Here is a 13,253-nt window from a genome sequence, read left to right as displayed (position 1 = left end):
ATTGGCGATGGACTTTGATTTATCTTGGAACATAGTCACTTTAGATTATTTATACTGGGGCATAGCCACTTCATTCGCATTCATAGAGCCTGGGGATTCTGATTAGATTGATTGATTTGTTGACTTACACTACACATGGTCCTCCCTAGTAGTCGTTGACTTGGATACACTACTTTACTCTGGGGCATAGTTGGGATGAAGAGTATTTTTCATTAGAGAATAGTCACCCTATTGGATCCTTTACACTGGGGCATGTCCATCTTTTTGAAGAAAATCTTATTGGTTCTTTACATTGGAGCATTTGATGAGTGATATAGATATTATTGGTTTGTTTCATGTTGCCTCATTGCATATTGGGGTATAGCCATCTTGTTGGAGGTTTTGACATCGAGACTTAACTTTTTGTTTGTGATTATTGCTTTCGATAGATTATGGACTATTGACGCCTTGGGTCTAGTCTTCTCGGCATACTTGGATGATCTTGGATACTTACATACCTTTCATTTCGTACTCAGACATTTCACCCTAGATACTCTCATGCCTTCTATCATACTAAAGCCTGATCATCACCTTTTTTTATCCTACACATCCCACCATGACACATGACCTCACCCCTTTCTCGATTAGGAGGAGTTGTAGATCAGTCCTCGATCACCTTGGTTGTGCTTTCATACATCTTTCGGACTTTAGGTTCAACATCTTCCATGATGGTAGGGCTTGATAGATTGTTGACTTATTAGTGAAGATGCTTTCATTTTGATAGTTGGCATGTTGAGTGTTGATTTGCTTACTCTTCGCATTTTGAGCACTGGTCATCATTGGTTTTATTCATCAGTTATTTTTGTTTTGTCAGCATGGTATCAAAATGCATGGCCCTGTTTAGCATTACCTATTTGAGGTTAGACATTTTCATTACATGACGGATGAGCATATTTCAGAGCATAGCAATTTTGAGACATTGTGTATCCCAGTTTGTTCACCATCACATACTGGGGCATACCCCCCTTTCCTAGGATCATCAGACCTTCCATATGTTTCATTCACTTTTTGATCTAGTTGTTGACCCCCGCGAGTTGCATACTAGGGTATACCCTCATTTCCCAAGAGCATCGGACATTCCATAGGTTTCATTCACTTTTTTATCTAGTTGTTGACCCCGCAAGTTGCACATTGGGGCATACCCTCATTCTCTGGGATCATCGGACCTTTCAGAGGCTTCGTTATCTTTTGACCTAGTTGTCGATCCTCATGAGTTTTCATACTAGGGCATATCCCCTCTGACCGAGTTTACTTGCATTAGTATCTGAGTTATCCTTTAGCTTTGGGCCACTTGATCAGGTCATTCATCATCTTGTTAGTTCGATTAGAGTTTGGGGTCGGGCCTATATTGATCAGCCATGATCCAATCACTTTTCATGTGAGTTTGAGTCGGGGTCGCACCTATATCGATTGGTCATGTTCCTATCACTTTTCGTGTTAGTTTGAGTCGAGGTTGCACCTGTATCGATCGGCCATGTTCCTATCATTTTCTGTGTCAATTTAAGTTTTCGGGGCCGCACCTATATCGATCGGCCATCTTCCTATCATTTCCATGTCAGTTTGAGTTTTTCGGGACCGCACCTATATCGATCAGTCATCTTCCGTGTTTAGTTTGAGTAAGGGTCATACTTATATCGATCGGTCATCTTCCTATCATTTCCATGTCAGTTTGAGTTTTTTGGGATCGCACCTATATCGATCGGTCATCTTCCATGTTCAGTTTGAGTCGGGGCCGCACTTATATCGATCGACCATCCTCCTATCATTTCCACGTTAGTTTGAGTTTTTCAGGACTACACCTATATTGATCAGTCATTCATCCTGTCAGTTTGAATTTTGAGTTTGAGTTTTCGGGACCGCACCTATATTGATCGGTCATTTTCATATCAGTTTGAGTTTAGTATGAGTCGGGGCCATACCAATACCGATCGGCCATCTTCCTATCATTTCCATGTCAGTTTGAGTTTTCGGGACCGCACCTATATCGATCGGTCATTGTCTTGTCAGTTTGAGTCGAGGCCGCACCTATATCAATCGGTCATCTTCCTATCAGTTTGTGTTCAGTTTGAGTTGGAGCCGCATCTATATTAATCGGCCATTTTCCTATCAGTTTGTGTTCAGTTTAAGTCGGGGTCGCACCCATATCGATTGACCATCTTCCTATCTGTTTATGTTCAATTAGAGTTGGGACCGCACCTATATCGATTGGTCATCATATTGTCTGTTTGAGTCTGAGTCAAGGTCGCACCTATATCGATCGACCACCTTCCTATCGGCTCAATTCGGCATCCAGGGTCTTTGTTTAGTATGACATTCAGTGTCACAATCATCTTTCTCTAGTTTCAGCGTTCAAAGCCATTGTACCTGTTCATTCAGGCACCTATAGTCACCGCCATCTTTCCTTGCTTTTGACGTTCAGAGTCAGTTCTCCTCGGTCGTGGCATTCAGAGTCATAGTTCCTGACACTCATATCCACTGGCATTATACATCTCACTTTCACGGTTTTGCATTCATCCTTTTTTTTTTCTCACCTTGTTACCCAATGCTTATCGCCTATTCATCATTGGTCTTCCAGATTTCCCTTTTCACTGCACATGACATAGTTCTTTGATTTCGTAACGCATATTTCGGTCATGTTGTTGGGCATCCTGCACTTGACATTTTCGTGTAGTTCACATAGGGCAATCCCCTTTGGGCGTAGTTTTTTCCGTACTTCAAAGTAGTTTGACTGTTACTCATCTTTGATATGGTCTTTCGAGTCACTTTTGGAGACGTCTTAAAAGGAGCCTAGGTCCTCGGTGTGGCTTCAGAGACATTTTGAGATCCGTTTTTCTCTTAAGATTAGAGTCTTTTGTTCACCTGTTGGCCTGAGTCAATTCGTATTTCACTAGTGTCCCTGTGGGGGTCTCCTTTGTTCTTTGGTAGAGTTCACTTCATTCCACTCACTATTCACACTTGCTTTTCACTCTAGTGTTCATATTCCTTACACTCGTGAGCTCTACCGAAGATGAGCATATTTGTAGACCCCCATTTTGGGGACTCATTTTTCTCATATTTATGCAGCTCATTTTTGCCAAGTGTCACGATCTCAAGTGGCCATGTGTTGCCTCTTGATTGGCTATTAGGGAATCACAATAGTGCTTTTGAGAGGCAATGAGAGGTCGACACATGTCAAGAGATATTCTGAAAAGCTGCAGGCCATTAGTGAGCTATGGTTGGTGATTTTGTTGTTGATGTCAGGAGAGAAGCATAGGGGGGTATTAGAGGAGAGGGTATTTAGTTTTGGGGGTGAGGTGAGAGATTTTTTAGAACAGAGGCTAACTTGGAGAGCAAGCAAGAATGGATTCTTGTTTTGGCTATAAAGAGGATAGAGATAAAGGAGTTTGCTTGGGAGGGAAGCTGTGAGAGAAAAGGCAACTGAAAGCTGAAACAAAAGAAAGAAATGGAACGTTCTCAGGAGAGGAGTTTTGGCCAGCAGTGCCCTTGGTTTTTGTATGAGCATAGTTATAAACAGGGGTTTACTACAGTTTCATTGCCCATGGGGTTGTTGAATTATTCTGCTAAGTTTGTGACTACCACATCGGTATAGAGAATACGTCTAATTGGTGATGCTAAAAGTGGTCTATGAAAAGAGAATACATTTTTACTTAAGCCCCAGGTCCCTACCTGTAAATGGTTCACACAGCCACGTTGCACTGCTTGGAGACACTGCCCACGCCTCATATAGGACTGGTAGAATGGTGCAGCTCTCTTACTGATCCGTATCTAAAGAAGCTTTGGTGTTAACTTACTCGCAAACCCGGAGATTCATTTAAGGTCCCCTTTCGAAATAAGGAACTTATACCGAAACAGAGAAGGAGAGTTGATCTTTTCTCTAAATTCTGCCCAAAGAGAATGTAAGGGATCGCATTCAGGTGAAGTTGAGATTTTGGAGAACCAGTTTGTGGATGGCTCACATGGTAGCTTTGTAACGAGTGAAGTCCTTGCACTCATACCATCTGAAACGGGCAGTGTGTTGGGCATGGAGTTAAATAGGGGTGACAAATGCACGTATAGTGACGAAGAGATTTAAGCTTACCTTCTTTGTGTTGTCCTCTTTGAGCTCAAGAGGTGGATTTGGCTGACCGAAACAATTCGCCTGATATTTCAGTCAAAGCTATGGAAGATAAACAATTTGTGCCATTCATTTCTTGCCCGATATTGGCTTCTGCTTCATTTTCAGCAAGTTAGCCTTACACAAAAAAGCCACATGTCGATCATCACAACTCACTAAGAGATTCTGATGGTGCTTCAAATCCCCTGGATGCCCATCAAGACCTTGAGAATTACCAAGCATTAGAGGCGTTAAATCTTCCCTCATACGACATAGATAAGGTGGGGATTGATTCCTCACCTTCCGATGATCACGTGATTGATGACAAACCTGCTCATCACCAGCTATAAAGACTGCTCTCTAGGAGACTGTATTTTTCAGATTGAATAGAAGAATGAAGCCATCATCTTGCCTATCTATGGATAACACAAACGTTCTCTCGGACAAACGCCATGACCTTAATGCTTTAAATGAACATTTGTTAAAAGAGACTACAGAACATCGTTCAGAAATGGCTGAAAGCAGGGAACTAGACATGCCCTCTAACCCAACAAGTCATATCTCACACTATGCTTACTCCCAATCACTTGATCCAAGAAATGATATCACAATGGTGCAAGAGCCATGGGATTGAATTGACAGACCCGGATCAGTACAATAATGAGGACTAGATAATGGATGCAGATCGAAGGCATTTTATTGATTTGTTTGAGAAGATGTCTTCTTCAGCTCTTGAGTAGAAAGAAGTTGCAAAGGAGCTTTGATTGTTGACAAAGAGAACGCCATCATTCAGGGCACTTTTTGGCAAGTCTCTTGATGTCATCCCTCAATTGCTTAATCCATTCTCACAAAACAAAAGTGGAATTCACCTTGACCTCTAAGAAGGCTTGATCACGACGCTCTTGAATCTATCAATCCATGACAACAACAAAAAAAGGCTTTGTGGCACCTTTGGGACCCATTTTCTCTTTCTAGCATGGCATGCATCGCCACCTTTAGTGGGCCACTCTTAAAATCTACATGTCTCACCCTTATATTTTCATGCATGCCTTCAAAAATGGATTTTCCAAAATCTTACTTTCAAATAGTTTTAATTCTTCGATTTTTCTCTCTTGATTTTAAATAAATCCAATTTTAATAAATCAATTCTTACATTTTTTTTTTCTTTTCTACTAGGCATGAATCTTTATTTATTTGTTTATTTTTAATTTTTTTTTATTTTCTTGATTTTAAATACTTTCCATTTTTTATAAAATTGGCTGCCATATTTATTTCCAACAAGCATCTTTCATAAATTCTCCTTGATTTTTAATAATTTTTTTATTTTCAAATAATTTCAAATAATGGAATTTATGGGATTGATTCATGCAAAATAAATCGGGTTTTGGTGGGGCCCGACATATGAGATTTTCTCATTAATTTATTGATTGATTGTTATGCTGGATTGGCTTGCCTTACTTTATGACATGCATGCGATTATTCTATATTTGTGCACTAACTTGGTCTCTTATGATAGCGCTCAGCTTGTGACTAAGGTACACCTCGTACTCAATTGTGTTTATCGATTTATTTGTCATATGCGTGTCTTGCTTTTACACCTTATCAGAGTAAGCTTTTAAAGAGTAAACCGATGTCTTTTTAAAAAGCCTAGCATCTAGGATTGAAACTAGGTCCCTTCTTCGAGTCTGCTAGAGGAGCTAAAAAAAAAAAAGGAATGTAGAGAAGAATACCCAGATAATATAGTTTTCCCAACTGGCCAACGATCCTTCCTGTGTGCTAATCTTGGATAAGACACTCAGAAGAAGAAAAGATGACATTGAGGAATGAGGGAAAGAACTAATAGAGAAAGGCTAAGTTTAGTACTTCTCGGGACTTCTCATTCTGCAAACATGGCAAATCAGGTATATGGATCTGATGCTTCTTCTTCCATTCCCAGTGATTGGATTCATCGATTCCGGAGCTACCAGTCACATACCTTACATTAAGTGATTTCATTGTCGATGTTCATGCAGCAGATGGAGGGAGGGAAGGATTCATAGATGGCATCCATCGAATTAGTACTAATCCATTTTGAAAGGCTAGAAGGGCTAATAGGGCATTAAGGGCTAGAGCTTCAAGCAAAAAGGGCTTGTGCAAAAGAGGGGAATATCTGGCTTAAATAAACTGACACTAGGAATGGGCAGCTTTAGTCTCTGTTTGTGGTGACATAAGTCCCTCTCTACAACTCACGAATTAAGAATTCTCACAACAACAAAACAAGGTCTACTCGACATGAATTAGGTGTTAATGAAACCTTTCAGAGGAATCTATCACAAAATTCTCAACTTGTCTAGTATTCATGTTTAACCAATCAATTGTCATACTTGTTTCATCTTATTAGTAGAGACCCGATTTTAGGGACTTAGAGAGGTGCTACGGTCTTTATCATACCTTCTCGATAAGTAACCTGACCCCTAAACCTAGATCGGGTTTTTCGCATGCCACCTTTTCCAAATAAGGAGTCACACTTAGGGTTTTCTTTTTTATTTTGTTTATCCTTTAAAAATAAAACAAAAATAAGTGGCGACTCCAAGTCATTTTCTAAAAAAATTAATCATTTTTCAAAATAAAAAGCTAGCTCGCCATCGAGTGGAAGCGCATGAGCGGAAATAAGGGGTCCACATTGTGGTTTTAGTATCATTTGCTTGATTTATATTTTACGAAAAATTAATAATTGAAGTGTATTTCAAATTTACTTTCTATCTGGATGCAATTTGGACGGGTTAGACGATTCAACTTGAATCTAATTTGATGTTGGGTTGTGTTTGGGCAATCATTTTTAATAGTCAAATTGAATTTGAATTTAGTTTTTCCAACTCAAGTTAATTTGAATTGAGTTTGGGTCAAGATTGAGACTATTCAAAATTAATTTCAATTTAATTTAATATTTTTATAATATATATGATCTTATATTATAGTATTATTATTTTTTTAGAATTTTAAGAAAAATACCAAGCTATTACATCATAAGCTTTTTCAAATTTTTAGAAAGATATAAAATTTATTTTTATTTTTTTGTTATTATTTTGAAATTCTGTCAAATTTTTTTTTTGTTTAAAAAAAGATTGAATGTGCATTGAATCATACAACCTAATCAACTTAGGTGTAACCTGACCAACCCAAACTCAATCGAAATTATGATATTGAACAAAATAACTCTTAAGTTGAGTATCTCGAATTCAAAGTCAAGTTGGGTTAAGATTGAATTGATTGATTCTTAATTTGGGTTGGGTTAATGGGTTAGCCATCAAGCCACTCTCAAAAATCAATTTTTAAAAAACATTTGTTAAAAATAAAAATAGAATTGTTTTTATATTTTTAGTATGTCTTCTCAAAAAATACTATAAATAATTTTTCAACGCCACAAATGATTTTTAATTTTTTTTAAATGTTTACTAAATTTTATCTAACACCTTTTTTTTCCCTGATTTTTTTTTAAAAAAAAACACTACCAGTGTAACGCCCAAGTTTTTCTTTAAAGGGTAATTTAGGAAATTCATAATAATGATATTAAATTAATTAATTAATTAATTTAATAAAATGGAAGATGGGTGAAAAGGTAATTTTACGAATAATGTCCTAGGTATAAATAGAAAATTCTCTTCTTCTTGTTCTTTTCTGAATCGCGTTCCTGTTCGCAAAGAGTTTCCAGAAAACGTGAAGTTAAGGTCAGATTTCAAGGTTTGAAGAACAAACCTCTATAGGTAAGATTCTAACCCCTAGATTATTATTTTAGATTCATTAGTTAATTTCAAGCACATTAGATATTTTTTTTTTTTTTGGAAAACCCCAAATCTAGATTAGGGTTAGTTTATTTTTTTTAATTCGCTTTAATATCAAAATAGTGAAAATTTAAGATTTTGATTTATTGTTGGAACTTGAAAATTCTTAAGTTTTTAGAAAAAAAAAATGACTCTTTGGAATATTTCACTTTAGACTAGGGTTAATTCAAAAAAAAAAAAAAAACATATAGGACGCATGTGCACACTGATGGAATTGGAGAATGACTTAAGGATTAAAAAAAAAAAAAAAACATGGAGGACATGTGTGCACACCGGTAGAATTGGAGAATGGAAATATATATATATATATATATATATATTATTTTGTTGGCAATAATGGAGTATTGTTGGGAATGAAGTTTATGTTTAAAAAATATATATACGAGAGAATAGAAGTTTTAAATAAAAAGGAAGTAAAGTTTTTTTTTATATTATAATTATGAGTGTAAGTTAATAAATAACATAGAAATTAATTATTTGAATAAATTATAGTTTAATTAAGTTGTGTCCCAAGAAATAAATTTAAAAAATAAATAAATAAATAAATTCAGTTTTATATGAATTAGAAATTTATTAATTTTTAAAATATGAATAGATTAAATTACCTTTTATAATTAAAAAAAATATTAATTTGAATACCTAAAATTTTAGGATTGTCAAACCTATAATTTTAGATAAATAATAATAATTATTCCTCTTATATTTGGTTAGGTGAAAAGTAGATTTTCAAGATTATTTCTCTCCAAAGTTTTTGAGGACTTCTTTTGAGGTAAGGGAAATTAATGCAGTTGTTAAATTTTTTTTGAAATAATTTATATATATATATATATATATATATATATATATATATATATATAGTATTTGAAAACGTTTGAGTTATATTCCGTTTTATGCATGGATCAAACCTGTTTTGCATGAAAAGTATGTTAGAATTTTATATTTTGTTTTTGACAAATAAATGTGGAGATATTATATGTTGTAAATTTGAATAAATGAAATAAATATTTGACTCTGGTTTGTTTGACCATTGTCAACGGGATATAATAGTTGACTTTTGACTTTTGACCCTTGTCAATGAGATATAATAGTTGACCTTTACATTTCTTGGTGGGGAATGTAATTGATTTGAACCCAGCCTCTAGGGGTTTCGGTTAAAGGTTACTAGTACTAGTAGTGTTTGGTTCCGTCCACCTTAAAGGAACAATTTGAGGCTAGCCACCCATTTGAAAAGTCCTACCTAACTGGGCACCCTTTGATGTTTGATGATCAGAGTAAATAAATTATTAGAATGTTTTAACTGAATTTGATATGAAATTGTTTGAATAAAAAATAAATGCATACAGGTTTATGAAAATGATTGATTACAATATCTCCTATTTTGCAAGTGAGTTTGAAATATTTGATCCATGGACTGCATTAATGTTCCTTATTGGGCTGTGAGCTCATTCCTATTTGTTGACTATTTTTCAAGTACCCTTAGTTCGGGTGAGGAGTGATGGTTAGGCTGAGGAATGGTCATAATTAGGATTTGACTTAGGATTTTATGTTGGATTTTGTTTAACTGTTAGTTATGTTCATTTGAATCTTTTGGTATTTGGAAGTTATTTGGATATTGATTCTTTAAATTTTCTGTTAGTTCAAAGTTGAGTTTTGGAGATTTTGAAATTTGTTTTAGTACTTGAATTGTTTAAGTTTGCAAATATTTGGACAATGGATTTTGGATAGTGAATGTTTTAGTGTTGAAATCGAATTTTGAGGATTTTAGATTTTGTTCCGCTACTTTGAACAGGTGTTTGGTAATTGGTAATTTTTTATTACAAGATAATTATTTGGGTCAGGTTACACTGTAAGCTTTCGGGTTTGAAATGTGAAATGACCGTCATGCCCTTGGAGTGGGTCTTGGGGCGTGATAACCAGACATATAAAATTATTTTGAAAAGTTCTAAAAACCTTCACTACAAATTAAAGAATCTTAACTTAAATAATTTTATATGCATGCTTATCTCCAAAAAAGTAATGATTTTAAAATTATTTAAGAAAAATTAAGATATCAAAAAAAATTATTATCTCAAGTTTCAAAAATATAAAATAAATTTATAATTTTGTAGAAAGTATTTCACTTTCATATAAAAAAAATATTTTAAAAACATAATATATATATATATATATATATATATATATATATATATATATATCCAAATAGACACTAAGCAAGTAATTAATTCTTCTAATACAATATTTCATTGTTATGAAAAAAAAAAAACCTTAAATAAATCCAACTCAACCCAAATATGTATGAAAAAGAACCAAGGAAATCTTAAAAAGAGACTGCATTGAAGAGCAAAACCGATTGAAGAAAGAATTAGAACGTGACCTCGGAGAAGAAGACGAGCCAGTTGACGCCAGTGGATCCCGCAACTTCAACTGCCTCCAATCAAAATGGCTTGTTTCCATAGCCATGGACGAGGGTTCTTCAGTAATGAAAGGGTGGTTCAGCAGCATTCTCGCTGTCCATCTCTCTTTAGCCTCCCTTCTGAAACACCTCCTCAGAAAATCCTTCCCCTCTTCCGACACGCTTTCTGGGATTTCAGGCTCTCCAAAAACTATACTGAACAGCAGGTCCTCCTTTCCTAACCTCCTCCAAACCAGTTTCCCAGTAAGCATCTCCACCACAGTGATACCCAGAGACCATACATCCAAGGGTGGCTCGTCTTCACCGTAAAGAACCGACTCCGGCGACATGTAAGCCGGCGTCCCGCTGAACTGAGGCAGCTGCAGAGCTCTCTCTTCTCCGACCCTTTTCGCCAATCCGAAATCCGCAATCTTAACCTTGTTCCCACCATCTTCCAACGGAAAAACAAGTATGTTACTGGGCTTGATATCGCAGTGTACGTACCCTTTTTCATGGATGTGACAGAGACCCTTGAGTATCATTTTGGTGTAGAGTTGGACGTCGGATTCCGGCAACGTGCCTACACTGTTGCGAATCAAGTCTGCTAGACTTCCTCCTGGGGCATACTCGAGGAATAAGTTGTAAGTCTCCACGCCCTCTTCCATGGTGGAATCGTCTCCATAACAGTGAACGATCTCCGGGCAGTGTTGGAGTTCGGAAAGGATGCGTTTCTCCTTGGCAAGTAAAGATGAATGCGAAGAAAATGCGGATTTGACAGCGAGATGGTCAGGAGTGTGGTTGAAAGAGAATGCTGAGTAAACCCTGCCATGGCGTCCTCGGCCTAGCAAATTGCCTTTCACTGTAGGCTTCGTCTCCATCTCCATGGCCAAAAAAAAATCTGTACAGAAGCCAATTATGGATGATAGTGTATTTATTTGTTTATATATTTGAATTTGAATTGGAATTCTTATTTCTAAATTTCAAGAACCCAATTTGAGTAGGATTGAAAAACCCTCATCTTTTGGCCATCTATAGAATTTTAATCCTAATGAATTACCTTAAATTTTAGATTTAATCACTTTCAAACTTGTTCATAATTTTTTAAATTATCTTAATTTTCTTTATCTTTTATTCAAATATACACTAAATAAAATAAAATGCTTTATTTGATAATTATTTTTTAAAAGTATTATACTTTTCTGTTTGCTAGAATAGAAAAAGTTTTCCAATTTAAAAAATAATTTAGCGAGCAAAAAAGGTTTTTTAATTCAGAAAATAATTTTTTAACTTTAAAAATAAGTTTTACAACTTACTATCAAAAACAGTTTTTTGAAAATCTGTTCTGTTGTTATTTATTTTTATCAGGGTATTCTAACAACCGAAAATATAGATATTTATATTATATACAAATAAATATTGTCTTCATGAAAAAGAAGTTAAAAAAAATGTTTTTCGTATAGGAGTTCTCGAGTAAAATTTTATTTTTTAAAATAATTAAAAATTATTTGTAGCAAAAATCTTCCTTCAACACCCGTAAATATTATCTATTTTAAATTCAAAAAGACTCTCATAACACTCTCATAACTTTAAAAAATATCTACATAATTAAGAAAATTTCATACTTATTTTGCATTAAGATTTTTTTTTTTTTTCTGTCCGATGTGTACATCACACTCTTTAGTTTTAGTTACCTTTTATAGTTATGTATTTTTTAAATTGCGAGTGATTGGTGTTAATGATCACAAGAACCACCATTGTAATTATAATTATTTTGTCCCTTCCACTTTGGGGTGCTTGGATCATAACCAAACACAACTTTTCTTTAAAACTAGGGTTGATATTGTAATAAAAAGATTTATATTTAAATTGTTTTTTAAACTTACACATGAATAATTTAATCCACATTATGAATACAAAATTTGTATTACTAAAATATTTAATGGAAAAGGATAAAATAATATTTTTTTTTAAAAAAAACATATCTTACGTTTTAAAACATAGAAGGAAAAAAAATATAGAAGGCATGTCTAAGAATTCATTTGTCAATGATTTAAGGAAGTGCTCTTTAGCTTACAAAGTGTTTATTTAAAATAAAAAATAAAAAATTAAGTGCTTGAAAATGTTTAGAAAACACTTTTAAAGATTTCAAAAATCATTTATATTTGTAGTGTTTTTTAAAAACACTTCGAGAGAAATACTTCTACTAAAAAAATTTTAATTAAAAATACTGTTAAACACACTCTAAAGTTATATTATTAATTTTAAAAATGAAAATTATTTTTTTTGGAGTGGGATTATTTTGACTCTTCACCCAAATATTCCTCAATTTAAAGGACTAAACCAACATCATAAAATTTAGTTAATATATCATTCTCCTATTAATATTAAGGCAAACTTTACTTATTTTTTTAATAATTTTTTTATTATTTAAAGAAAAAACTTATTAAAAAAAACAATGAATTACCCCTCCTATTAAAAATGCTTTTAAGGAGAATTACTAAATGTTTGAATATAAACCAAAAAGAAAAATATTGCTTTTTGTGAATGACTTACGTAAGAAGTTTTTCACGTTCGATAAAATTTTTATAATACCAATATTGTTGTTTAAAAATTGTGACTTTGATTTTAGCTTCACATCTAACTAAATCACAAAAAAAAAAGAAAAAAAGAAAAAAAAAAGTTATTCCAAATAAGGCCTAAGTGAGTATCTAATAATAACTTCAAATGATCTTTATAAATTACTTTTGGATTTTTAAAGAGGAATTTTAAATATTTGTCAAATACCTAACTTTTATGATTTCAAGCATTGTAAAGCATTTCTAGTTTTATCAAACTAATTTTGAGTCAGATTCTTAATTTAAGGGTACCTTAACGGATCGGTGGAAAATGGATAGTGGTAGAAATATCA

The 13,253-nt window shown here is 34.1% G+C and overlaps 1 protein-coding gene across 1 annotated transcript; it reads right to left on the bottom strand.

The window, feature by feature from the left end:
* Window positions 1-10,233: 10,233 nt before the first annotated feature.
* LOC117925903 (mitogen-activated protein kinase kinase kinase 17-like) lies at window positions 10,234-11,229 on the bottom strand. The gene has a single exon (XM_034845013.1). The coding sequence runs from the start codon at window positions 11,227-11,229 to the stop codon at window positions 10,234-10,236; it is 996 nt and encodes a 331-aa protein (XP_034700904.1).
* Window positions 11,230-13,253: the final 2,024 nt, after the last annotated feature.

The sequence above is a fragment of the Vitis riparia genome, chromosome 12 (assembly GCF_004353265.1).
Source record: "Vitis riparia cultivar Riparia Gloire de Montpellier isolate 1030 chromosome 12, EGFV_Vit.rip_1.0, whole genome shotgun sequence".
In the NCBI taxonomy this organism is placed as follows: domain Eukaryota; kingdom Viridiplantae; phylum Streptophyta; class Magnoliopsida; order Vitales; family Vitaceae; genus Vitis; species Vitis riparia.
The sequence above is the reverse complement of the archived record's forward strand: the minus strand, read 5'-3'. Positions and strand labels throughout refer to the sequence as shown.

What these genes read in the sequence shown, in the direction of transcription:
- LOC117925903 (XM_034845013.1), bottom strand. Translation starts at nt 11,229, where the DNA reads ATGGAGATGGAGACGAAGCCTACAGTGAAAGGCAATTTGCTAGGCCGA.